Source organism: Falco cherrug, chromosome 14 (genome assembly GCF_023634085.1).
Source record: "Falco cherrug isolate bFalChe1 chromosome 14, bFalChe1.pri, whole genome shotgun sequence".
NCBI lineage: Eukaryota > Metazoa > Chordata > Aves > Falconiformes > Falconidae > Falco > Falco cherrug.
In genome coordinates, this window is record NC_073710.1 from 21,342,580 (window position 1) to 21,363,158 (window position 20,579).

Genomic DNA, 20,579 nt, shown 5'->3' on the forward strand with positions numbered 1-20,579 from the left:
AGCGGAGCGGGACGGGACGGGACCGGCATGTGCGAGGCGGCGGGGGACGATGCGGGGTGCGGGGCGGACACGGCATCGGCACGGCGCCGCCGCGTACCGGGACACAGGTGGGAGCCCGACACGGCGCCCGGGGTGGTCCCTCGGGGATGCGCCATGTGCCGCCCCCGTGCTACCTTCGGTAACCCCCGGTACCGCCCCGATGGCTCCCCGGTGCCGTCCCCAGTATCGGTTCGGTACTCCCCTGAGCTGTCCCTGGTACTGCCCCGGTTACCACCCCTGTCTTACCTTCGGTAACCCCGGTACCGCCCTGATAGCTCGCCGGTGCTGTCCCCGCTATGGCTTCGGTACCCCCCGAGCTGTCCCTGGCACTGCCCTCGGTACCCTCCCGGTACCGCCCCCGTTAGCCCTCCGGTACCCCCCTGGGCAGCCCCTCGTTGCCACCTCTGATCCCCCTGCAGTGCTACCCCGGTGTCCCCTCCGGTATCTCCCGGTACTGCCCCGGGGACCGGGACCGCCGCCCCCTGTCGATACCGCCCCGGGCTGGGTGGGGATCCGGTGCCCCGGTGCTGCCCGGTGACCGCCCGTGCCCCCGCAGCTACCCGCGGCCCTGCGTGAAGTGCGGGCAGGGCTCGGCCGCCCTCGTCATCCGCGTCGGGGATGCCTTCTGCCGGTGAGGGACCGGGACGGGACGCGGGCTGCCCTGTGTGGGGACATGGGGTGTGGGGACACAGGGCTTGGGGACATCGGGGTGTGGGGACACGGAGCGTCTGGGACATGGGCTTGGCAACATTGGGTCTCTAGGACATTCGGTCTCTGGGCCATCGGGGTTTGGGGACATTGGGTCTTGGGGACACGGATCTCGGGGACATGGGGCTTGGGGACATTGGATGTCTGGAACATCAGGGCTTGGGGACACAGCGTCTGGGACATTGGGGCTTGGGAACACAGGTCTCAGGGACATTGGGGCTTGGGGACGTCAAGGCTTGGAGACACGGGTCTTGGGGACATTGGGTCTTGGGAACATGGGGCTTGGGGACATTGGGTCTCTGGGACATTGGGGCTTGGGGACACGGTTCTCGGGGACATTGAGTGTCTGTGACATCAAGGCTTGGGGACACGGGGCTTGGGGACGCTGGGTCTCACACACATCAAGGCTTGGGGACAGACAGCGGTGCATGGAGACAGGGGGCTTGAGCACAGCAGAGCACAGGAATATTGTGGCTTGGGGACACGGAGTCTCAGGGACATCAAGGCTTGGAGACAGGGGGCTCAGGGACATGGGGGATGGGGCCACGGAACGTGCCATGGGTCAGGGCCGTGTCCCTGTGTCCCCGCAGCGGCTGCTTCCGTGAGTACTTTGTGCACAAGTTCCGTGCAATGCTGGGCAAGAACCGTGTCATCTTCCCGGGAGAGAAGGTACCGGTGGGGGGACACAGGGGGCAGGGGGGGCGACCTGGGTGGTGCCACCAGGGCCAGTGACCATCCCTCATGTCCCCGCAGGTGCTGCTGGCGCTGTCAGGGGGGGCGGCCTCCAGTGCCATGCTCCGTCAGGTCCAGGAGGTGAGAGTAGGGGTGATGGGGGGGTCTGGGTGGGCCCGACTCACCCACCCCCCTCACCCTGCGCCTCTGCCAGGGGCTCAGCCGGGAGACGGCCAAGAGGCTCCGCTTCGTCCCCGGCATCATCTACGTTGATGGTGAGGATCAGCCCAGCCCCATGCCCGTTCCCTGCCCCACTGCCCGCTCCCAGCACGGGCTCCATGCCAGGGCTGGGGGCTGCCACCGAGCCCAGTGAGGCTCTGGCACCCTGGAGCGTCCCCCTCGCCCTGGGGATGGGGTGGGTGCCCTCTCCTCAGCGCGGCGCTGCCCTTGCAGAGGGAGCGGTGCGTGGGCAGAGTGTGGCGCAGCGGGAGCAGAACCTGGCCCGCATGGAGACCCTGCTGCAGGCGACTGGCTTCCCCTACCACCTGGTCCACCTGGAGCAGGTATGGGGTGGCAGGGGGGGGACACACTGGGACAGGGGGACATGCCTGACCACCCCTGGTATCCATCTGCCCGCAGGCGCTGGAGCTGCCTCCATCCATCTTGCAGCCGGGGCCAGAGGGGTCCAGCAAGCCCAGCACCTCCTACAAGGAGGCTGTGGAGGGCTTCATCCAGCAGCAGAGGCAGGAGGGGGACGGGGACAGCCTCAGCACTCAGGACATGCCAGGGGGGTCCCCACCCCTCCCCCGCCTGCCTGCTGCTGCCCGCACCCAGGAGCTGCTGCAGCTCTTTGAGGCTGTGGAGACGTCGACAGCAAGAGAGGAGCTGCTGCAGATGCTGCGGTGAGGGACCGACCCTGCCCAGCGCCGGCACTGGGCATGGCACGGTGGCTCTGAGCCGGTGTCACCTTGTCCCCCAGGATCCATCTCATCCTGCAGACGGCCCGGACCAGGGGCTATGCCAAGGTGATGACAGGCGAGAGCTGTACCCGTGTGGCCATCAAACTCCTCACTAACCTGGCGCTGGGTCGTGGTGCCTTCCTTGCTGTTGACACGGTGAGCAGCGTACTGGCACCCTGTCCCCAAGCTGGAGACAGCCATCGTCACCCAGAGGGGTGACGCAATGCAACCGAGTGAGGGGATTGGCAGTCTGTGGCTTGGTGGTGGCGCGGTCCCCCAGCAGCCATGTACCTGCAGGGCTTCATGGACAACCGCCATGGTGACGTGATGGTGGTGCGACCCATGCGGGAGTACATGGCCAAGGAGATCGCCTTCTACAACCACTTCTTCGATGTCCCCACCGTCATCATGCCACCCCTCTCCACCAAGGTAGGGGCATCTCCTGTCCCATGCGGGGGGGTCCCGAGCTGCGCATCCCCATGCCAGGGATGGGACCACTCTCATCCTGCCTTTGCCCTCTCTGCTTGCTCCCCCAGCGCCGGGAGAAGCCCAGCATCCACCGCGTGATTGAGCGCTTCCTCCTGGGGCTGCAGGAGGATTTCCCCTCCACCATCAGCACCGTCTATCGGTACAGCATCCCCTGTGCAGGGGCACAATGGTGGGGGGGTTAGTGGGGGGCACCCCCTCACCCTGCTGCGTTGGCTGCAGGACGGGTGAGAAGCTGAGCCCAGCTCCAGCCAAGGCGAGCAGCGAGTCCCAGCGCTGCCTGCTGTGCCTGTGTGCCCTGGACATCGCTGGGGGTGAGTAGGGTGGGGGCTCAGGGGATTTGGGGGGGGGGGGGGGCAGCCGTGCAGCCCCCAGTAGCACCCCTGTGCTCCGGCTCTTGCAGAGGAAGAGTTGGCCCTGGAGCCCACACTGATCATAGAAGAGCCAGAGCCAGTGGAGAACGGGTGCTGCCAGGACACCCCAGCAGCGGGGTGAGCACATGGGCAGGGGGGATGCTGTGCCGGCACCAGGGTCACCACCCTGGCACTGCTGAGGGTCCCTGTCCCCGCAGGGCTGAGAGCAGAGCTGCCTTCATCCCGCTGCTGTGCTACGGCTGCCGCCTCACCTTCAAGGAACTGGTAAGGCTTTTGGGGTGCAGCAAAGTGGCTCTCCTCAGGGATGGGGGTCCCCATCCCCACAGCCCCTCTCTTGCAGGGCCCTCTCGCCACACTGCCACCCTACGTGCGTGCCGAGGCCCAGCGCAGGATCCACAGGTAGGGGGCACGGGGGTCCCCTCCACGCTGGCTCTGCTTCCAGTGCTGCATCCATCCAGCAATGGTGTCCATCCCTTGCAGAGCGGAGATGAAGCAGCAGAGCCAGGAGGTCCCACTGGAGGATGAGGAACCCAGCAAGAGCTGAAGGGGCTGGGGACAGTGGGGGATGCAGACCCCCATCCCCCTGGGGCGCTGGTGGGGCAGGGTGCCACCCCCTCCAGGGATGCTCCGTACAATAGTGGGGAACCAGAGCCCCTGGGCAGCCCTAGCACCCAGGCAGCTGCTTTTACACCACATTTTGGGGTTCCAGGGGTGCTGGTAGCACCAGGGCAGCAGGTCCCCTGTCCCACCCTGCACTCCCCCACCCCCTCCCTGCCCCAGCCGTGCGTCAGCCGGGGAGGCCTCAGCTTTGTTTTATTAGATATCTGTATAAATAAACCATTTGAATTAATAAAAAAACCAAAACCAAAGTCACAAGTGTCTAGAGTCCGGCTGGGGCTGCCAGCCCCGCCCCCCGGCCCCAGCTTGAGGGGTGGCCACGACCCAGGGCCCCCCATCCTGGGCTGGAGAGCTATTGCTTCGGAGTTCAACCTGGTTCTGGAGCGGGGCTGGGGAGAGCAGGGAGGGGGAATGGCCCGGCTCCTGACCCCCCCAGCACCCAGGGGTGCCCAGTGGGTGGGGTGGAGGGGCCAGCTCCTGTCCCCCCCTCCCTGGGAAGGCACAACATGGTCTCCACAGCTCGGACGGCTTCAAAGCAACGTAAGAAAAACATCCTCCCTAAAAGCGAGCGCCGAGAACCCTGCGTCCCACTGCCTCCCCGGCAGGATGCAGCCCCAGCTCGGGGCAGGGGGGGGGGGGCTGGTTAAGGCATTGGCGGTGATGTCCCTGGGAGCTGGGGGGGGGCGTCAGAGCCCCTTCCCCTTACTCCTTCTCCCGCGTCCACTTGATCATGGTCTCGGGGGAGCGGTAGAGGAAGATGAGCTTGGCGTAGAGCTCCTCCTCCAGCTCCAGCTCACCCGTCTCCCGCACCAGAAAGATGTCCTGGCACAGCTTCAGGATGCGGTCCACACAGGGCAGCTCCTCGAACATGATGGAGTGCGAGATCTCGCTGAAGAAACCCCGCACAAACTTCCCGATCACCAGCACGATGGAGACGTACAGCCCCATGATCCTGCAAGGGGGGGACACACACAGGTTCTGGCATCCTGTATCCCACCACCCCACACTTTGCACCCCTTTTGGGGTGGTCGGTGCCCAACTCCACATACCCGTAGCCAGCCAAGAAACCCAGGCTGGGGGGGCTGACTTTATCGTTGAAGATGACCATGGGGAGGATGTTGCCATCACGAGGGGGGGCCTCTTTCAGCCGCACCACCCACCACTCCAAGAAGCTGTCACCTCCTCGGCCGGCACCCGCACGCTCCCGTTTCAGCTGCACCTCCACATCCAGGTAGCTGTCCTCCCCATCTGCCGGAGGGGGTGGCACCATCAGGACACAACACAGCTCTTGATGTGCCCCGAACACCTTTTTTTCTTTTTTTTTTTTTTTTTTTTTTTTTTAGGAGGGGGGGCACACAGTGGGACTCACCTGGCAGCAGCTGCTTGACGGGGTTGGCTTCAGGGCCATTGGGTGCCCGGATGTATTTGGGGAAGAGTTTGGGCACTTGCCTGCAAGAGAGTGGGGTGAGCCGGGGGGGGCACCGAGCACGGGAGTCCAGCCCCCCCGGGGACACTCACACAGGCGCGTCGCGGGTGCCCTGCAGCAGCTGGGCCAGCTCCATGCGCTGGGGCGCGCCGGGCTGCAGGTCGGTGGTGTGCTTGTCGAAGGTGTGCTCCACCGTGCCCCCCTTGCCCAGGTCCCTGTGGGCACAGAGGGCAGCAGAAGCTGAGTTGTGTGCACGGCGGGGGTGCAGGCAGGGCTTCCCCCCCCCCCCCCCCCCTAGTGCTGGCTGTACCTCTGGAAGGTCCAGGTGAGGCGGAGGGTGATGTCGGATGAGCCGTTCTGCAGCTCCCGCCGCATCTGCTCCCGGCTGGGGGGGCTGATGCTCCAGAGCGAGCCCGAGCTGCCCTCGATGCGGGCCGTCACAATGTCCTCGTAGCCGTACAGCGTGATGAACTGCATGGCCACCTGGCGCCGGGGTGGGGGGCACAGCTCAGCCCCCACCCAAAGATACCCCCATGCAGGGGGCACCCCTGGATGTGCCAGCCCCCCTCCCTGGGCACCCAGTGGGATGGAGCAGGGGGGTTTGGGGTGGGCAGGATTTACCGGTTGCCTTTCAAACTGGTTGGTGAGGGCTTCATAGTCCTGGGGGGTGAAGGGCTGGATGGATTGCTGCTGGGCACTCATGGTGAACAGTGGCTGCGGGGGGACAGGGTGCCATCAAGTCAGGCAGGGGACCCCATCACCCAGACCAGGCACCCCAGCACCCCACCCCCTGCATCCTCACCTCATACCCCCCCAGCTTGAGGGTGACGGTGACATCGATGGGGTGGTTCACAACGCCCACCACGGAGCGCACCAGCGACATGAAGAGCAGCGGGAACCAGATGATGGCCACCAGGAAGAGGATGATGAGGCCCCCCATGCCATACTTCACAATCTTCTTCTTCTTCTGCCCCTTGGGCTGGGGGTATTTCTGGGCAGGGGAGGAGACAGCATGCAGTGCCAGGAGGGCTCAGGGGGACCCCCAGCAACAAGGGGCTTATTGGGGAGCCCCTCCCAGCACAGCAGGGATGTACCTTCTCCGTCTCACGGCTGCACTTGATGATGAAGATGTTGGCGTAGATGTCCTCCACGCACATCCAGTTGGAGAGGGACAGCGTGGTGTCTGTCCAGACCCAGTCCATGACAGCCCTCAGTTCCACCAAGAAGGGCACGAGGCGAAACCTGGGGGGCACATGGGGAGAGAGGACTGGTACGGCACCCTCTGGGCACCCGGGGGTTTGTGTGGCCCCGTGCCGTACCCCTGGAAGAGGAAGAGGTTGAGGTGGTTGTATTTCTTGGTGAGGAAGTTGCCCAGGATGCGGGTAGGGTAGCCGCAGCGGATCTGGTAGGCTGACAGCGAGAAGTAGATGCACTTCACAAAGTACCACAGCTGGGCCACCGTGTTGAGGCTGAACAACCTGTGGGAGGGAGATGTCATCCCTCTGGCCACCTGCCTGGCCAGGCTGGGCCACCACATGGGCTTGGGGACACAAAGGTGTCACCCAAGAACCACACCGTGCCCTGGGGAGGCATCTTTGGGGGATGCTCGGTACCTTTCGGTGACGGCTGGCAGGATGAAGAACATCCAGAGGTGGATGCTGAACACCAGGATGACCTGGAAGATGAGCTTGCCCAGCACAGTCTTGCGGAGGTAGAGCGCACGGTCGATGACCATGGTGGTGAACTGGATGAGCAGCATGACCAGGAAGGCCTCCGGCACTTGGTCATCCGACAGCGAGGAGGTGATGTCGGCAGCTGCCGAGTGTTTCTGGGGATGCAGGAGAGGTCAGGACAGAGCCCAGCCCGTCCCTGCGGTGGGAGCTGGCCGGCTGGTGCCCTGCAGGAGGGCTCTGCTCACCCCGAAGGCCCAGAAGCCGAAGACGATGATGATGAAGTCAACCACATCTGCCAGGAACATGAAGGCGTAGACGTCGGTGGCTGCCCGGTGCTGGGTGTGCAGGATGTCCCGGAAGAACCCGCGCACCGGCCGGTACATGTTCTGTGCCCTGGAGGGGACCAACAGAGGGAACGTGTGACCAGGAGCTGCACCCCGCATCCCCCACTCCAACCAGCGCCGCGGGCACTCACATGGTGAGGAAAAAGAGCTTGACCCGCAGCCCAAACGCCTTCAGCTTCCTCTGAGCGTGGCTCTGTTTTGCTTCTTCCTCCTCCTCTTCCTCCTCCTCCTCCTCCTCCCCATCCCCTGTGAGTGAGGTGCAGCATGGGTGACAGGCAGGGTCCTGCAGGGCTGCATCCTGCGTGGCCCCAGCACCCCTCTGCCCTGGGGGACACCAGCCTTGTCCCTTGCCGGGGTGTGAGGGGTGAGAGCTGGTGCTCACCTTCCTCCGGAGCTGCCTCTGGCTGCTTCTTCCCCTGCCGCCTCTTCCTCCTGAAGCGGAGCTGCGTGGCCCCAGCCTCCTCTGCCTGCCCCACGGCATCGCCCTCCAACTCCGGCCCCGCGGCTGCACCCAGTGTCCCTGGCTCTGCCAGCGCCTCCATCCCTTCCTTGTCCACTGCGGGCGGCGGGGATGCTGCTTCCTCCCGCCTCTCCTCCTCTTCCTCATCCTCTACCCGCTCCGCCTCTGCCTTCTTCTTGGGGAAGGGGTCCTCCTCGTGGTCCCACAACCCATAGGACTGAGGAGGGCCGTGGTCAGGGGGACGGGGCTCCTGATGTCCCCCATCCCCATGCACCGCATCCCCCGATCCCGCAGCATCAGCTCCCATTGCATCCCAGGGACCCAACCAGCAATGGGTGCCTGGGGTGGAAACCAAGGCAGAGCCACCAAGCACCCACTGGGTGCTCTCCAGAGCACCCATCACCCCCAGGAGCACGTCCAGCTCCCAGGGGCGCCCACCCAGGCAATGCCCACAGTGGTGCCCGTGCCCCAGGGCTCACCAGCAGCAGGGAGCGATGGAAGAAGAGCGCCAGGAGCTGGATGAGGTCATACTTGATGTACCGGTCAGTCTTCTCCAAGCCCAGGATGCGGGGTGGGAAGAAGGGCTTGCCCTCGTTGCGCACCAGCATGGCGTAGCCATTCCAGGGGAAGAACCCAAACTGGAAGAGGTATTTCACCACCACCATCACCTGCGCAGAAGTTGGGATCAGTGGCAGCTGGGGGCCGGGTGGCATCACCCCCTCCTCAGGCACCCACTGCCCACCTCAGTGAAGATGATGGCGGTCATCCAGAAGCGCTTGCTGGGCCGGGGGATGGAGAGCATGGCCCAGAGGAAGACGAGGATGGGCAGGAAGAGCGAGATGACGGAGGCAGTCACCATGTTGTTGAGGATGATGATGAAGTAGCAGAGCAGCTCGGAGTGGGCAGCCACGCAGCGGTACCCGGCCAGCAGCAGCTTCAGGAACCGGTTGTGGGATTGATAAAACCGCTCCGACTCCTCCAGCTCGGGGAAGTACAGCCGCCTGCAAGGTGTGGGGAGGGGGGTGAGCCAGCCCCACTGCCCCCAGCCCCGCCAGCCCCACATCCCCACAGCCCCGTACCTGCTCAGGAGGAGCTCACTGGCTGTCCGGCTGCGGTTCTGGGGAAGGGCCAGGAGCTCCCGAGACCCTGCCACATCCTCCTGGGACCCCCAGGGTGTCACCTGCTCCTGGCTGCCAGTGGGAAGCGGGCATCCCACTGGGGTGGGGGTAGCTCCTCGGTGCCTGCTGGGGACGGCACAGGGACAGGGGTGAGCTCCCTGCCACCAGCCCCTGCCTGTGGCGCTGCTGGCTGCCCCCCTGGGGGGTATCTATGCACCTGCCTGGAAGCGATGCTGTTCTGGGGGTCTGTACCCCCAGCCCCCTGTGGGCTTGGCTCCTCTGGGGGCTCCTCCGGCGGCAGCAGGTAGAGCTCATCCAGGACCCCGCGGTGCACATCCTCTCCCTGCAGCGGGCAGGTGGTCAGTGCCACCGTGGGGCTGCCACCCCCTCTGCCCTGCCGTGCCCCTGTGTCCCCCCCCCCGGCTCACCCTGGCCAGCCGCTGTGTGAGGACGTATCTCTCGAGGCGCAGGACGGTGGACATGTCAGCGTGCTCCCGGGTGCAGGCGTCCAGCCACTGGGTCAGCCCGTCCACCATGGCCCGGCACAGCACCCACAGGAACCGCAGGGTGTTCAGCACGCGCTGCACCACGTTGCCCCGCTCTGCCAGGGCAAGAAGAGAGAGGCGGTGTGTGTGTGTGTGTGTGTGTGTGTGTGTGTCACTTCATGCCTGCTCAGACCACCCCAGCATCCCCCTGTGCTGCAATCCTGCTGCCCACCTACCTGAGCCTTCCTCCTCCTCTTCATCCTGGCCTTCAGCCTCTTCGGGTGCCTGCAACTCTTCCTCTCTCGCTCCGCTGTCCTCTGCACGGGTCAGATTCCCCCAGGAAGGGGTAGCACCAGCTCAGCAGAGGATGGACATCATTTCTGGCCCCCACTGGGGCTCTCCTGCTCATCACCCCGTGTGTCCCCTCTCAGCTTCAAAACCAGCATGGGCACCAAAGGAGAGCTGCATGGCTTGTGCCCAAACCCACTGCAGCCATCAGAGAGTCCACACACATGCCAGGAACCCCACTGAGTCAATGCCCCGTTACAGGATGCTGACTGCTGCCAGGGAAAACAGCGGGCACGAGACAGGGCGGTGTCCCCCCCCGGACCCCAGCCCCATTTTGGGGTGAGCCAGACCCACCTGCAGCGACCTCGGTACCGGGTGGCTCTGGCTGCTGCTGCTCCTGCTGCCGCAGTGCCGTCCTGGTGTTGGTCACCCAGGCCTGGTAGGCGAGCTGGCAGGGAGAGGGGGGCTGTGAGTGCCACCGCCAGCGCCCCCAGGCCCCCCAGCCCTGCAGCCATGCTCACCTGGAAGGCACTCTGCCTGCCCGGCCGTGGCTCCTCTGGCACCACCGCCTCCTCCTCCTCCTCACTGTCCGACTCGAAGAGGAAGTATTCCCCTGAATGCAGCACTGCCAGGGTGGCACGGGGTGTCATGGCATGGCCGGCGCCATGGCACAGGGCATCACGGCATGGCTGGCGCCCAGGCCGGCCCTGCTGCCATCTCCCCAGGGCGCCCTGCCTGGCCCGGCGCTGCTGGCACAGTGCCGAGGACACCCGGGGGGATCCTCACCGTCAGGGTGAACAACCCAACTCCCACGTCACCAAAGCGGGGTCCCTCCGGCATCCGTGACAAGCGATGCTGGTAACCCCAACCCCAGCCCAGCACCCCCAGTCCAACGCCCCGTTAGTGCTGGGAAGTGGAGAAGCCCTGGTTAGTGCCCTGCGGCCGAGCACGGGGACAGGGGACATGCAGGGTGTCATCTTGCCAAAAGCACCATCATCGCCACCGCTCCCCGTGGGTGTTAGTGGTCCCCAGCGGAGGGACCTTGCCGAGGGGCTGCGCCCCGTTACGCCCCGTGCCGGGGCAGTACCTGCGGCGTGGTCTAACCATGGCCGCCACCACCGCTCCCTCTGCCGGGAAGGGTCCGCCGGGCTGCCGGGCGCTGTGGGACGGCAGATGGGGAGGGGGCTGAGAACAGCTGCACGCGGGGCACCCGCCGCAGGGGCGAGCCGGTGGCGCGGGGAGGGGATTCACCGCAGCTCCGTGGGGCTCCACCGGGACAAGTGTTGGCCATGGGTCGCAGTCACTCTGCTGTGCCCGGAGAGGGGTTGGGGGGGACGGGAGGGACCCCCCAGCTCTCACCTGGCCTGGCCTCATCCTGCCCCTCGCCACCACTGCCGGGCAGCCGCTCCTGGTGGTACTTCTCCTGCTTGGCTCGGATCCGCTCCATCCTGCCGGGCAGAGGCTGCTGTGGAGCCTGCTCCCCCAAACCCCCTGGGGGCACCCCCAGCCACCCCCCAACACAGGGGTGTCCCAAGGTGCTGGTAGCTGCAGAGAGGGTTCCCAGGTACCCCCCAAAACCCACTCACTGCCGTTTCAGCTGGGCCAGCGACTTCTTCTCAGCTTGCCGGTGGGAGTGCATGCTCTTCAGGACACTGGCCTTGAACAGTGCGACGCCCCTGCAGGGACAGCGGGAGGGTGAAGGGGGGCACCCCCACACGCCGGCACCCACAGGGACCCTCCAGGACCTCAATCCCACCTGGAAGCCTGCAGGGCAGAGGCTTGGAGGTCCAGCATAACATGTAAGTAGTAGTAGCTGAGGAAGACGCGGCGCTGGAGCAGGAGGAAGAAGAAGCAGATGCTGTCCCAGATGATGCCCGCCTCCTCCACGGGCAGCGAGCAGTCCTGGTCCTTGCCCATCTCCTTGGCTGGCAGGCAGAGGTGCAGGCAGGTCAGGCAGCAGCCCCAACCTGCACCCCCAATCCCACCAGCTCAGGCAGGGCAGCCCCCAGACCCCAACAAGCTGGCAACTCACGGTCATAGTAGCCCTTGACGGTGCAGACCAGGCTGAAGAGCTGGATCACCCAGCAGAAGTTGCTCTGCATCTGTTGCACGAAGACGCAGGAGAGGAGCTGCAGGAAGAGAGGGCAGAGTGATGGGCTAGCTTGGGGACAGCGAGATGGGGACAGTGCTGCCACCCATCCCCTCCCCAGGGGATGCCCAGGGGGTGGGTGGCCCAGAGGAGCAGCCCAGGTGCCATTGCCTAGCCAGGGACTAGCAGTCCTCACCGACAGCATGTTTTTGGAGATGATGACGGTGATGTTGTAGAGGATGAGGCAGTCCCAGAGCACGAGGCGAGCCCGTGCTGGTTTGCGCAGCATGGCAGTGCCGAAGAGGAGGAGGTAGAAGCAGGCCAGCAGGTAGCCAAGGCCAAAGAGGCTGATGCGGGTAGCCCCGGTGATGAAGACCACCACCAGGACAAACCAGAAAAGGTAGCGGAAGACCACCACCTTCGCCATGTCCAGGTATGACCTGTGGGATGGGGTCCTCAGAGCAGGGTCCCCATCTCCTCCCAGCACCTATGCTTGCCACCACGCAGGTTTAGGGTGCAGTGAGATGCTACCCCACACACCAGCCAAACCAGCATGGTCCCAGTCCCCAAATCAGCCCCATCCTGGAGACAAAAAGTGCTTTGTCCCAGTCTGTGGGGTCCCAGTGCCCACAGGGGTCCTGCACCATCACCAGGGGTGTCCTGGACCACCACATCTCCTTCCAACACAGTTTCAGGGTGCTCCTGTCCCAGTCTGGGGGCACCATCCTAGTGGCAGGGGGTCCCGTGCCAGCATCAGGGGGCGGGTTTCCCTGCCCCTAAGGGTTCCCAGCACTGGTTGGCTCCCATCCCCATCCTAGAGAATCCTAACCCAGCAGGTCCTACTGCTTGGGGGTCTCATCCTGTCCACATCCCAAGGGGTGTCATTCTGGGGGCCGGGGGGGGAGGGGGGAGGGGGTGTCCCGTCTTGTCCATCCCCCAAGGAGTCCCACCCCAGGGGAGGTCCCACCCCCACGGCCCCAGGCACCCCAGCCCACCCCAGCCGTGCCATGCAGCGGCAGGTGCCCACCGGCAGTGGATGAAGTTGGGCGTGGGATTGTGGGGGTCCCGGGCCAGGTCGAGCCGGTCGCTGTTCTCGCCAGCTGCACGCAGCCACTCCTCGGTGCGCTCGGCCTTGAACACCCGCAACTGCTGGGCCGCGCACAGCAGCAGCACGAAGTCATCTGCAGGCATAAGGCTCAGCCCGGGAGGGTGGGGCTCTGGTAGGCCACACCCCTTTCCTCCAAAGGGCGTGGCACCCATCAAGCCCCTCCCAAAAGGGTGGGGCATACCAGGCCACTCCCCCAAGGGAGGCGAGCTTGAGTTTTCCCAAAGGGGGCGTGGCCCCTCGGCCCCTCCCCCTCGGATGTATTTAATTTGGGCCTTTCGCAAGGGGGCGTGGCCTCCCCAGGCTCCTCCCTCTCCGAGTTTCATTGATCTTTTCACAAGGGGGCGTGACCTCTCCATGCTCCTCCCCCTCTGGGTTCCTCCCCTCAGACACTTTATTAAGCTTCCCCCAAACGGGATGTGGTCTCCCCAGGCCCCTCCTCCCCAAAGGGGGTGGGGTTTGACCAAACTCCTCCCACCCCTCCTGCCTGCCTGGGACCCCCATGGCCGCGGCTGGAGCAGGGAGCCAGGGCACCCAGTGGGTAGGGGGCGGCTGGGGCTGGGGAGGGGGATACTCACTGATGAGGTTGGTGGATTTGGGGGGCACGAAGAAGTCGGGCAGGTAGAGCCACTTGATGAGCGCCGAGTTAATGGGGAGGGCCCGGCTCCAGCGCCATGGATAGTCTGGGGGGCAGCGGGCACACTGCATGCCAGCCCCCAGCCCCGAGCCAGGGCAGGCAGCCTGCCCGCACACGGACCCCCACTGCACTGACCCGTGCGAAGGCCAGGTGCCCCCAGCCCTGCCCCTTACCCACGCAGAGAGCGGGCGGCATGCCCACGCACAGCAGGTACTGGTAGAGGAGGAAGACGACGAGGAAGAGGCAGTACTTGGGCCAGAGGCGGGCGATGGCCGCCCGCCGGCGCCGTGTCAGGATGACGACCAGCCAGCAGCCGTGCAGGATCACCATGAAGTTCATTCGCTGCCCGATCACATTCACCGTCATCAGGAAGCAGATCTGGGGCGGGGGGGATGCAGAGGCTCAGCCCCGGGGTGCTGGGAGTGGTAGGACCCCACCCCGCAGCACCTGCTCCCCACCTCCAAGCCAAACTTGTAGTAGAAATAGTTGAGGAAGTATTTGGCACAGCTGCCGAGGCCGTGGTCGAGGTGCTCACGGGAGATGTCCTCAAAGATGGTCTCTGTGACGGGGGCCACCAGCTGCTCCTGCTTGCGGTAGTACTCCTGGCGCCGGTACACCACCGCCTCGAACACCAGCAGCAGCAGCACCAGGAGGTGGTTCTGGGGGCAGGGAGGGTGGGGGGGATGCTCAGGACCATGGCATGCCACCGAGCATCCCCCTGACACGGTGCTCTCCACAGATAGGGTGTCCTCATGCCCACCTGGATGTAGCCCAGGTTGGGGTAGCCCTTGCGGATGCCGAACCAGTTGGCAGGGTCCACAGGGCCGCGGTACAGCGTGGAGTTGCCCAGCTCCTCTGGGCTCAGGTTGGTGCCATTTTGCTGGGGCTGCAAAGAGGAGCACCACCAGGCGTCAGCACCCCTCGCCCCTGCCACCAGACCCCCCCTCCAGCCAGGGAACCCACAAGCATCCCAAGAACCAGGCATGCCCCTGGCACGGCCGCCCAGGCACCTGGGTGCAGTTGCTGGAGTACTCGTGGGGGTCGACAATCTTGAGCTGGTAGAGCATCTTGCAGACGATGATGATGCAGGTCCAGACGGTGGAGAGGCAGGAGGCCATGTGGCGGAACCGGCAGTAGGGCATGGCGAAGGCCCACAGCAGCACCAGCAAGAAGTTCATCAGCGATACCTGGGGCAGTGGCCACGTCAGCACCCCAGGGTGCCTGGCTGAGCCCCCCCATGCCGGCATCCCAGGGCTGGTACCTCTTGCAGGGCCACCCAGACAGTGTAAAGAGCCACCAGCTTGAGGATGTGGAGCTCCAGTAGACGCCCCACAAAGACCTGCCCACGGGTCAGCTTGTCCGAGAAGGTCCAGCCCAGCACGATCAGGCGCTCCAGCACCAGCCCCCATTTGGTGGGCGCTGCAGGGACATGGACTGTCACGGACACCCCTGCAGCCACTCTGGCTCAGAGGGTACCCCAACCCATCCCTGTATCCTCCCACCCTTGGAGGACACCCCAATCCATTCCCACAACCTTCCAGCCTTGGAGGACACCCTAATCCATCCCTGTACTCTCCCAGGCCTTTCCTGGATCAGAGGACACCCCAATGCATCCTCAGACCCTCCCAGACCTGGAGGACACCCCAATCCACCATCCCTGCAGCTGTTCCCAGCCCCTTCCTGGCTCAGAGGACACCCCAACCCATACTCATCCCCACCTAGCCTTGGAGGACACCCCAAATTCATCCCTGCACCCATTCCCAGCCCCTTCCTGGCTCAGAGGATGCCCGAACCCATCCCTGTACCCTCCCACACTCGGATGACACCCCAAATCCACCCCTGCCTCCCCTCCAGCCCCTTCCCACCTTGGAGGACACCCCATCCAGCCCTGTCCCCCCATCCCTGACTGGTACCCTGTGACACAGTGCTGGAGTCGCCTGTCTCGGCGCTCTCGGCAGCAGGTGCACCCCGCAGCAGCCGGCTCCCATACAGCTCCTCTGGCCTGTGGGGAGGTGGGCTCAGAGCAGGGACGGGGGGCTCGAGGTGCAGGGGTGGTCACCCTGGCACAGGGCTTTACCTGGGGATGGCGCGGGGTGGCGGAGAGGCAGCGGGGATGTGCTCCAGGTCAGTGATGTGCATGAAGGGGCGGTGGAAGTAATGGAGCTGGAGAATGCAGGCCAGGAGGAAGAAGCCTGGGATGAGGGTGCTGGAGAAGAGCTCGGAGACGCTGAACTGCTCCAGGCCCAGGTCGCCCAGCCTGGGCAGGGACAGGAGGGTTAATGTGGGGCCACATCCAGCCCATCCTGCATGGGCATTCAGCCACCACACTGGAGCTCAACCCCCACTCCCCCTGTGCCTCAGTTTCCCCATTCGCAACGCATCCCTTGGCCACGTCCTGGTGCCACCCCGGGGCTGGCAGCAGCAGGGACCCCCCGGCAGGTTGGGGACACTCACTGCTCATTGGTGAGGCCTGTCAGGTTTCTCCAGTACATGGGGAAGTCCTCGAACTGGAAGGTGTAGACAGCGATGAGCACCAGCATGGTGTATGCCACCACCAGCCACCAAAAGCCCTTCAGCACCTTGCGCCACAGGCTGTAGTACACCTGCGGGGACAGGGACATCAGCGGGGCCGCGCCAGCGACGGGGATGGGGACAGGGAGGGGTGCCCGGCCCCCCTACCTGGAAGAGGGTGAGGCAGAGGAGAAAGAGAAACATGTAGACGATCTTGTAGACAACGAGGCGCCCGGCGAAGCTCACCACGATGAACATGCCGGCACAGACGCAGATCCAGTATTTGGCGTAGAAATCCCGCACCAGGTCCCCCAGTGCCTTCAGCACGTCCTGCTGCCGGCTGGGCTCTGCCAGGCAGGGAAGGGGCTGCAGGCAGTCGGGCGGGGGGCACATGTGTCCCCCCCACACCCAGTAGCTGCCTCTCTCCGGGCGCTTGCACCCTGGGGACGTTCAGCCTGGCACAGGGTCCCTCTGAGTGGGTGACACTGGGAGCCCTCACCTGTGTCCGAGATGGTCACCTCCAGGAGCGGGGTGGCTGGGCACCTCCTCGTTAGCAGCTTCTCCTTAACGAACTGCCGCAGCAGCAGCCAGAAGGTGAGGGTGAGCAGGAGCTGTGGGGACAGGCGGTGAGCAGGGACAGCTGGGTGCTGGCAGGGACGGGGACAGGGACAGCACCGGGCTTACCTTAGCCCCCAGGTCCAAGCAGGGATATTTGGGGCGCACCAGCCCCAGCTGCTCAAGGCTCATGAAGCCGACACGGGTGGGCAGCTCGGGGGCCAGGTCCATGCACCAGACGTACTGCAGGCTGCAGAGAGCGATGCCGTAGAGGAGGAGGAAGGGCGAGCAGAGCATGGCGAAGTGATGCCGGCTGCGCACCGTCCAGATGAGGCATGCCCAGAGCAGCAGCACGAAGGTCAGCCAGCTGTGGTAGGTGATGCTCCACACCTGCAGGCAGGTGGGATGCGGCTGCTCGCCCGGGCTCAGGCTGGGAGGTGGCCCTTCCGTGCCCATCCCCCTCCCCAGCCCCTTACCATCATGGCGATGAGGGCGCAGACATAACTCTGGTTCATGATGACGTGGCCCAGGGTGTGCAGGGGCAGCCGCTCCGTTGGATGCCTCCTGCCTGGCCACGGGGAAGGGGACCGTGAGCCACCCCCTGGGCCATGGGCAGGGCTTGGGCAGGGGGAGGTGGTGAGGACGGGCTTACCCGGCTGTGGCAAGTTGCCCATGACGTGGACAGTGCAGTTCTCAGTGTCGCTGCCCGGCTTCCCAGTGCTGGAGGACAGCATGGGCTGGGGGGGCAGAAAGGGCTCAGAGCCCACCCTGGCACCCCCAGAGCACCCCATACCTGTTCCCCCATCACCGGGGGGGGCACATCCCTCCCAAACCCACCTTGGTGTCTTCAGCTATGCCATCGGAGTTCTTGGGCCAGCTCTCCAGCTCCACCAACTCCCTCGCTGGTGGCTGTGCTGGCGCCACGGTTCTCTGCAAGGGGCAGGAGCCAGCTCAGGGCACACCGCTGCAGCTGCCAGGGGGGGAGGCCTGCTGCAGGCACCCCCCTGACCCCCACCTCCCCTCCACCAGGCACCCCCGGTGCCAGGGCTGCGGCAGTCAGAGCAGCAGGGTGCACTGGGCATCAGCAAGGGGTCCGGCTGTGCCCTGCAGCCCCTCACCCTAGCGTCCAGCCGGCGCAGCTTCACCAGGGTGGCCATGGTGTAGTAGAGCAGGAGCAGGATGCCGGGGTTGGCGTAGACGGGCCAGGGGTGGCCAGTGTTGAGCACCAGGGCGTTGGGCCGGGAGCAGTTGAGGTACAGGACGATGTCCTTGAAGCCGAACACCCTGCAGGGATGGAGCAGCTGGCATTACCCCTGCAACCGGGACCCCCATCATGAGCCAAGGTCCCGTCCCGGTGCTGGCACCGCACATGGCTTCACTGGGTAGCCTCTGAGCACCCTCCCCGCTGCAGCTGGCAGTGGGATGGGAGCCAAGCAAGGCATCGGGCTGGCCACTCCACCAGGGTGGCACAGGGACCCACGGCACGGCTCCCTCCCCAGGGACTCACCGTGCCCAGATGGTGGGGGGCGGGAAGACCCCCTGGACGAAGGGTGACTGGTAGGCATAGAGACAGACAAGGTGGCCGGCAGCGTAGACGGCGACAAGGATGCAGAGGGTGTTGAAGGCAAGGCGGCTGGCGGGGAGGTGGCAAGCCCACCACGTGCACAGCCCCACGAAGAGCAGATAGTAGACGCTGGAGGAGGCGGAAGGCAGGGTGATCCCTGGGGAGCAGCACCCACAGGCAGTCAGTGCACAGCCGAGCATCCTCCGGCCACGCAGCCCCCAGCCCAGCATCCTGCCCTGGGCCGAGCATTGCCTCTGGCAGTATGGTCACCAAGACACCCCCCAGCGCATCGAATACCCCCCACGTCCCATACCCACCAGCCAAGGCCAGCAGCAGGATGGCCAGGCCCTTCCCAGCCACCCAGAGCAGCCAGTGAGCTGTCACCCGCAGCCTGGTGCTCAGCGGCGTGTTCGTGTCAGCCGTGCCACCGTGCCGCTCCACGTCCTCCTCTTCCCCCTGCCAGGTGAGGAGAGCGTGGCGTGAGCCCCATGGCCTGACCCTGGGCAGCCCACCAGCTCCAGGCTGCTCCAGGCCATGCCTCAGTTTTCCCACTTGAGGGAGAGCATGGGTGGACAGCCGGGGCATCCTGCCCGGTGCTGTGCGGGCGCGCAGCCCGGCACCGGGCCGTGTTTATCTCATTAGCCGCTTGGAAAGCACCTCCAAAAGGCGGCTGTTTTTCTTGGCGCCGGCACCCAGGTTCCCAGCACTGAGCTCTTCTCCAGGCTGCCTCCCGCGCTGGCCCCGCGCTCACGGCAAAGGCGTTCGCATCGGCCGGCACTCCGGTTACAGCCCAGCCGCAGCCGAGCGCCCGCCACGACAGCCCAGACCAGTGCCAAGCACCCCAAAACGGGGCTGAGCCCCGCGAGGTGTCTGCTGAGCTTGGGGGTGCCATCAGCTTGGGGTTGCGTCTGCCCGGGTGATGCCAGTGCCGTGAGCCCAGCACCCCGGTGCCCTGCTGGCACGGCACGGCACCCAGCCCTGCACCCTGTGGGTGAGCTCCAGCTGGGTGCCAGCAGCCCCCCCCGACCGCCCTTCCCGAGCCCAGGGGTTTCGGTGTGGCAGTGCCAGCTGGAGCCTGGGGGTGCCCACACCACGCTCCCCTCACCGGGGGCAGCCCCACATCAACCGGTGCTGTGGGGCCAGGCTGTTTGCTGGGATCCCTAAGGCAACGTGGGAGCAAACATGGGCACTGCTCACGGCAGAGTCACCCCAACCCACAGGAGGTGCCGTGGTGATGGCCCAGCCCCTCCACCACCGCCTGCTCAGCCAGGCGGCCAAAACTGCCCCAGCCCGGGTCCCCAGCCACCGGGGACACCTCTCTGACAAGCCCCGATGTGCCAGGCTGCCCTCCCCAGGGAGCAGACCCCCCGCCATGCCCCAGGGAGGCTGGAGGGGCTTGGTGGGACGCTCTGGGTGGGATGCTGCCGATGGCGCCTGGGCTGGCTCTCACCTGCTCAAGGGGCTCCAGGGACTCGGGTCTCCGGCCACGGGCGGCAGCACCTGCCTTGGGGACCAGGCGGCGGCACAGACACAGGCAGAGGGACGAGACCAGCAGGATGCCGACGTCGGGTGCCACGAGACGCACCGAGTTGGGGATGTCGCTCAAGTCCAGCCTGCAGCAGGGAACACGGGGCAGGGAAGGGCTTGGGGGTGCCCCCCACCCACCACTGCCAGCCCCCACCCCACACTGCTGCGGTGCCCTTACCTGGTGACCCCGATGTGGCGGGCAAGGACCTCCCAGGTGCTGCCTGTGGGGAAGCAGGGAGGCACTGGGTTTGGCAGACCCCACGTGGGCAGGCTCCGAGCCCACCCAGAGCAGGGGGCTTCCCCATAGGGAGAACGTCCCACCTCATGGGGGCCCTGGATGGGGTCTGCGCCCAGTGCAGCGGCTGCTAAGTGGGCACCCTGGCACAGCACAGCATGCACCAGCGCTGGGATCCCGCAGAGCCCCAGTGGCCCCCCAGCACCCAGCAGGATGGGATCCCCGCACCTGCATGTCACTTGCTTGGGGGTCCAGCCCCAGGGCACTACAGTGAGTGGGTGAAGCCTGGGGGAGCAGAGGTGTGGGAGGGCGAGGGCAGGCACGGGCACCCCTGCGGCAGCCTGCCCTGGTGCCCTGTACTCACAGCTGGGCCCCAGCAGCTGATCCAGGACGGGCAGCATGTACAGGCATATCTGGAAAACGAAGTGGGCGAGGAGGAAGAGGATGCTGGTGCCCAGCAGAGCTTTGAGGAGGCAGCTGGTGTGACCTGTGAGACACGGGCAACCCATTACCTATCGACCAAGGTGGCCCTGGGGAGAACGAGCATCCCCAGCGGGGACCTAGCACCCTTGGGAAGAGCTGGGAAGGGGTGCACTGAAACTGTGCCCAGAGATGCGAGGGGTCTTCCCCAGGGACAGGGTCCCACCAGGACTTTGCACGTCTCACCATGCACCCAGCACAGCCTAAGAGCATCCTTTCTACTGCA

At 65.5% G+C, this 20,579-nt stretch overlaps 2 protein-coding genes across 7 annotated transcripts in view; one reads left to right on the top strand and one right to left on the bottom strand.

Moving 5' to 3' along the window:
• Positions 1 to 4,107, top strand: CTU2 (cytosolic thiouridylase subunit 2). 2 transcript variants are annotated; one of them, XM_014278044.3, is made up of 15 exons: positions 1 to 107; positions 596 to 670; positions 1,338 to 1,416; positions 1,501 to 1,560; positions 1,634 to 1,694; positions 1,873 to 1,982; positions 2,059 to 2,321; positions 2,399 to 2,534; positions 2,676 to 2,807; positions 2,915 to 3,006; positions 3,087 to 3,178; positions 3,268 to 3,355; positions 3,436 to 3,502; positions 3,579 to 3,637; positions 3,719 to 4,107. In XM_014278044.3, exons 1-15 carry the CDS (start codon positions 28 to 30, stop codon positions 3,780 to 3,782), a joined length of 1,458 nt encoding a protein of 485 aa, XP_014133519.2. In that variant the 5' UTR covers positions 1 to 27; the 3' UTR covers positions 3,783 to 4,107. The 2 variants fall into 2 exon arrangements, with proteins under 2 accessions (XP_014133519.2, XP_055582711.1); XM_055726736.1 differs by lacking the exon at positions 1,338 to 1,416 and having other exon boundaries at positions 71 to 107.
• PIEZO1 (piezo type mechanosensitive ion channel component 1) overlaps positions 4,035 to 20,579 on the bottom strand; it is a 24,648-nt gene continuing 8,103 nt past the window's right edge. For 2 of the 5 annotated variants that reach the window (XM_055726731.1, XM_055726734.1), the window contains exons 3-51: positions 20,238 to 20,360; positions 19,817 to 19,859; positions 19,562 to 19,724; positions 18,429 to 18,567; positions 18,055 to 18,268; positions 17,666 to 17,831; positions 17,385 to 17,477; positions 17,200 to 17,284; positions 17,024 to 17,115; positions 16,677 to 16,937; positions 16,492 to 16,603; positions 16,161 to 16,339; positions 15,936 to 16,084; positions 15,559 to 15,738; positions 15,395 to 15,483; positions 14,743 to 14,900; positions 14,492 to 14,668; positions 14,242 to 14,367; positions 13,940 to 14,140; positions 13,655 to 13,859; positions 13,423 to 13,527; positions 12,767 to 12,920; positions 11,936 to 12,179; positions 11,683 to 11,779; positions 11,407 to 11,575; positions 11,237 to 11,326; positions 11,010 to 11,098; positions 10,738 to 10,809; positions 10,172 to 10,275; positions 10,005 to 10,098; positions 9,599 to 9,679; positions 9,306 to 9,478; positions 9,099 to 9,220; positions 8,839 to 9,003; positions 8,502 to 8,760; positions 8,239 to 8,427; positions 7,682 to 7,976; positions 7,431 to 7,545; positions 7,201 to 7,348; positions 6,896 to 7,110; positions 6,602 to 6,760; positions 6,377 to 6,524; positions 6,085 to 6,273; positions 5,904 to 5,996; positions 5,593 to 5,765; positions 5,375 to 5,497; positions 5,226 to 5,305; positions 4,906 to 5,104; positions 4,035 to 4,808 (exon numbers count right to left, since the gene is read on the bottom strand). In XM_055726731.1, coding sequence (XP_055582706.1) covers positions 4,559 to 4,808; positions 4,906 to 5,104; positions 5,226 to 5,305; positions 5,375 to 5,497; positions 5,593 to 5,765; positions 5,904 to 5,996; positions 6,085 to 6,273; positions 6,377 to 6,524; positions 6,602 to 6,760; positions 6,896 to 7,110; positions 7,201 to 7,348; positions 7,431 to 7,545; positions 7,682 to 7,976; positions 8,239 to 8,427; positions 8,502 to 8,760; positions 8,839 to 9,003; positions 9,099 to 9,220; positions 9,306 to 9,478; positions 9,599 to 9,679; positions 10,005 to 10,098; positions 10,172 to 10,275; positions 10,738 to 10,809; positions 11,010 to 11,098; positions 11,237 to 11,326; positions 11,407 to 11,575; positions 11,683 to 11,779; positions 11,936 to 12,179; positions 12,767 to 12,920; positions 13,423 to 13,527; positions 13,655 to 13,859; positions 13,940 to 14,140; positions 14,242 to 14,367; positions 14,492 to 14,668; positions 14,743 to 14,900; positions 15,395 to 15,483; positions 15,559 to 15,738; positions 15,936 to 16,084; positions 16,161 to 16,339; positions 16,492 to 16,603; positions 16,677 to 16,937; positions 17,024 to 17,115; positions 17,200 to 17,284; positions 17,385 to 17,477; positions 17,666 to 17,831; positions 18,055 to 18,268; positions 18,429 to 18,567; positions 19,562 to 19,724; positions 19,817 to 19,859; positions 20,238 to 20,360 — 7,349 coding nt within the window. In that variant the 3' untranslated portion in view covers positions 4,035 to 4,558. Of the gene's footprint in view, positions 4,809 to 4,905; positions 5,105 to 5,225; positions 5,306 to 5,374; positions 5,498 to 5,592; positions 5,766 to 5,903; positions 5,997 to 6,084; positions 6,274 to 6,376; positions 6,525 to 6,601; positions 6,761 to 6,895; positions 7,111 to 7,200; positions 7,349 to 7,430; positions 7,546 to 7,681; positions 7,977 to 8,238; positions 8,428 to 8,501; positions 8,761 to 8,838; positions 9,004 to 9,098; positions 9,221 to 9,305; positions 9,479 to 9,598; positions 9,680 to 10,004; positions 10,099 to 10,171; positions 10,276 to 10,737; positions 10,810 to 11,009; positions 11,099 to 11,236; positions 11,327 to 11,406; positions 11,576 to 11,682; positions 11,780 to 11,935; positions 12,180 to 12,766; positions 12,921 to 13,422; positions 13,528 to 13,654; positions 13,860 to 13,939; positions 14,141 to 14,241; positions 14,368 to 14,491; positions 14,669 to 14,742; positions 14,901 to 15,394; positions 15,484 to 15,558; positions 15,739 to 15,935; positions 16,085 to 16,160; positions 16,340 to 16,491; positions 16,604 to 16,676; positions 16,938 to 17,023; positions 17,116 to 17,199; positions 17,285 to 17,384; positions 17,478 to 17,665; positions 17,832 to 18,054; positions 18,269 to 18,428; positions 18,568 to 19,561; positions 19,725 to 19,816; positions 19,860 to 20,237; positions 20,361 to 20,579 lie in introns of those variants that run through there. The other 3 variants (XM_055726732.1, XM_055726733.1, XM_055726735.1) reach the window with 3 other exon arrangements.

Excerpts from the sequence above, each read along its gene's own strand:
- CTU2 (XM_014278044.3), top strand. The coding sequence starts at position 28 with ATGTGCGAGGCGGCGGGGGACGATGCGGGGTGCGGGGCGGACACGGCA. Across the intron at positions 3,356-3,435 it reads CAGGACACCCCAGCAGCGGG|GGCTGAGAGCAGAGCTGCCT; the intron begins GTGAGCACATGG and ends CTGTCCCCGCAG. Across the intron at positions 3,638-3,718 it reads GCCCAGCGCAGGATCCACAG|AGCGGAGATGAAGCAGCAGA; the intron begins GTAGGGGGCACG and ends CATCCCTTGCAG.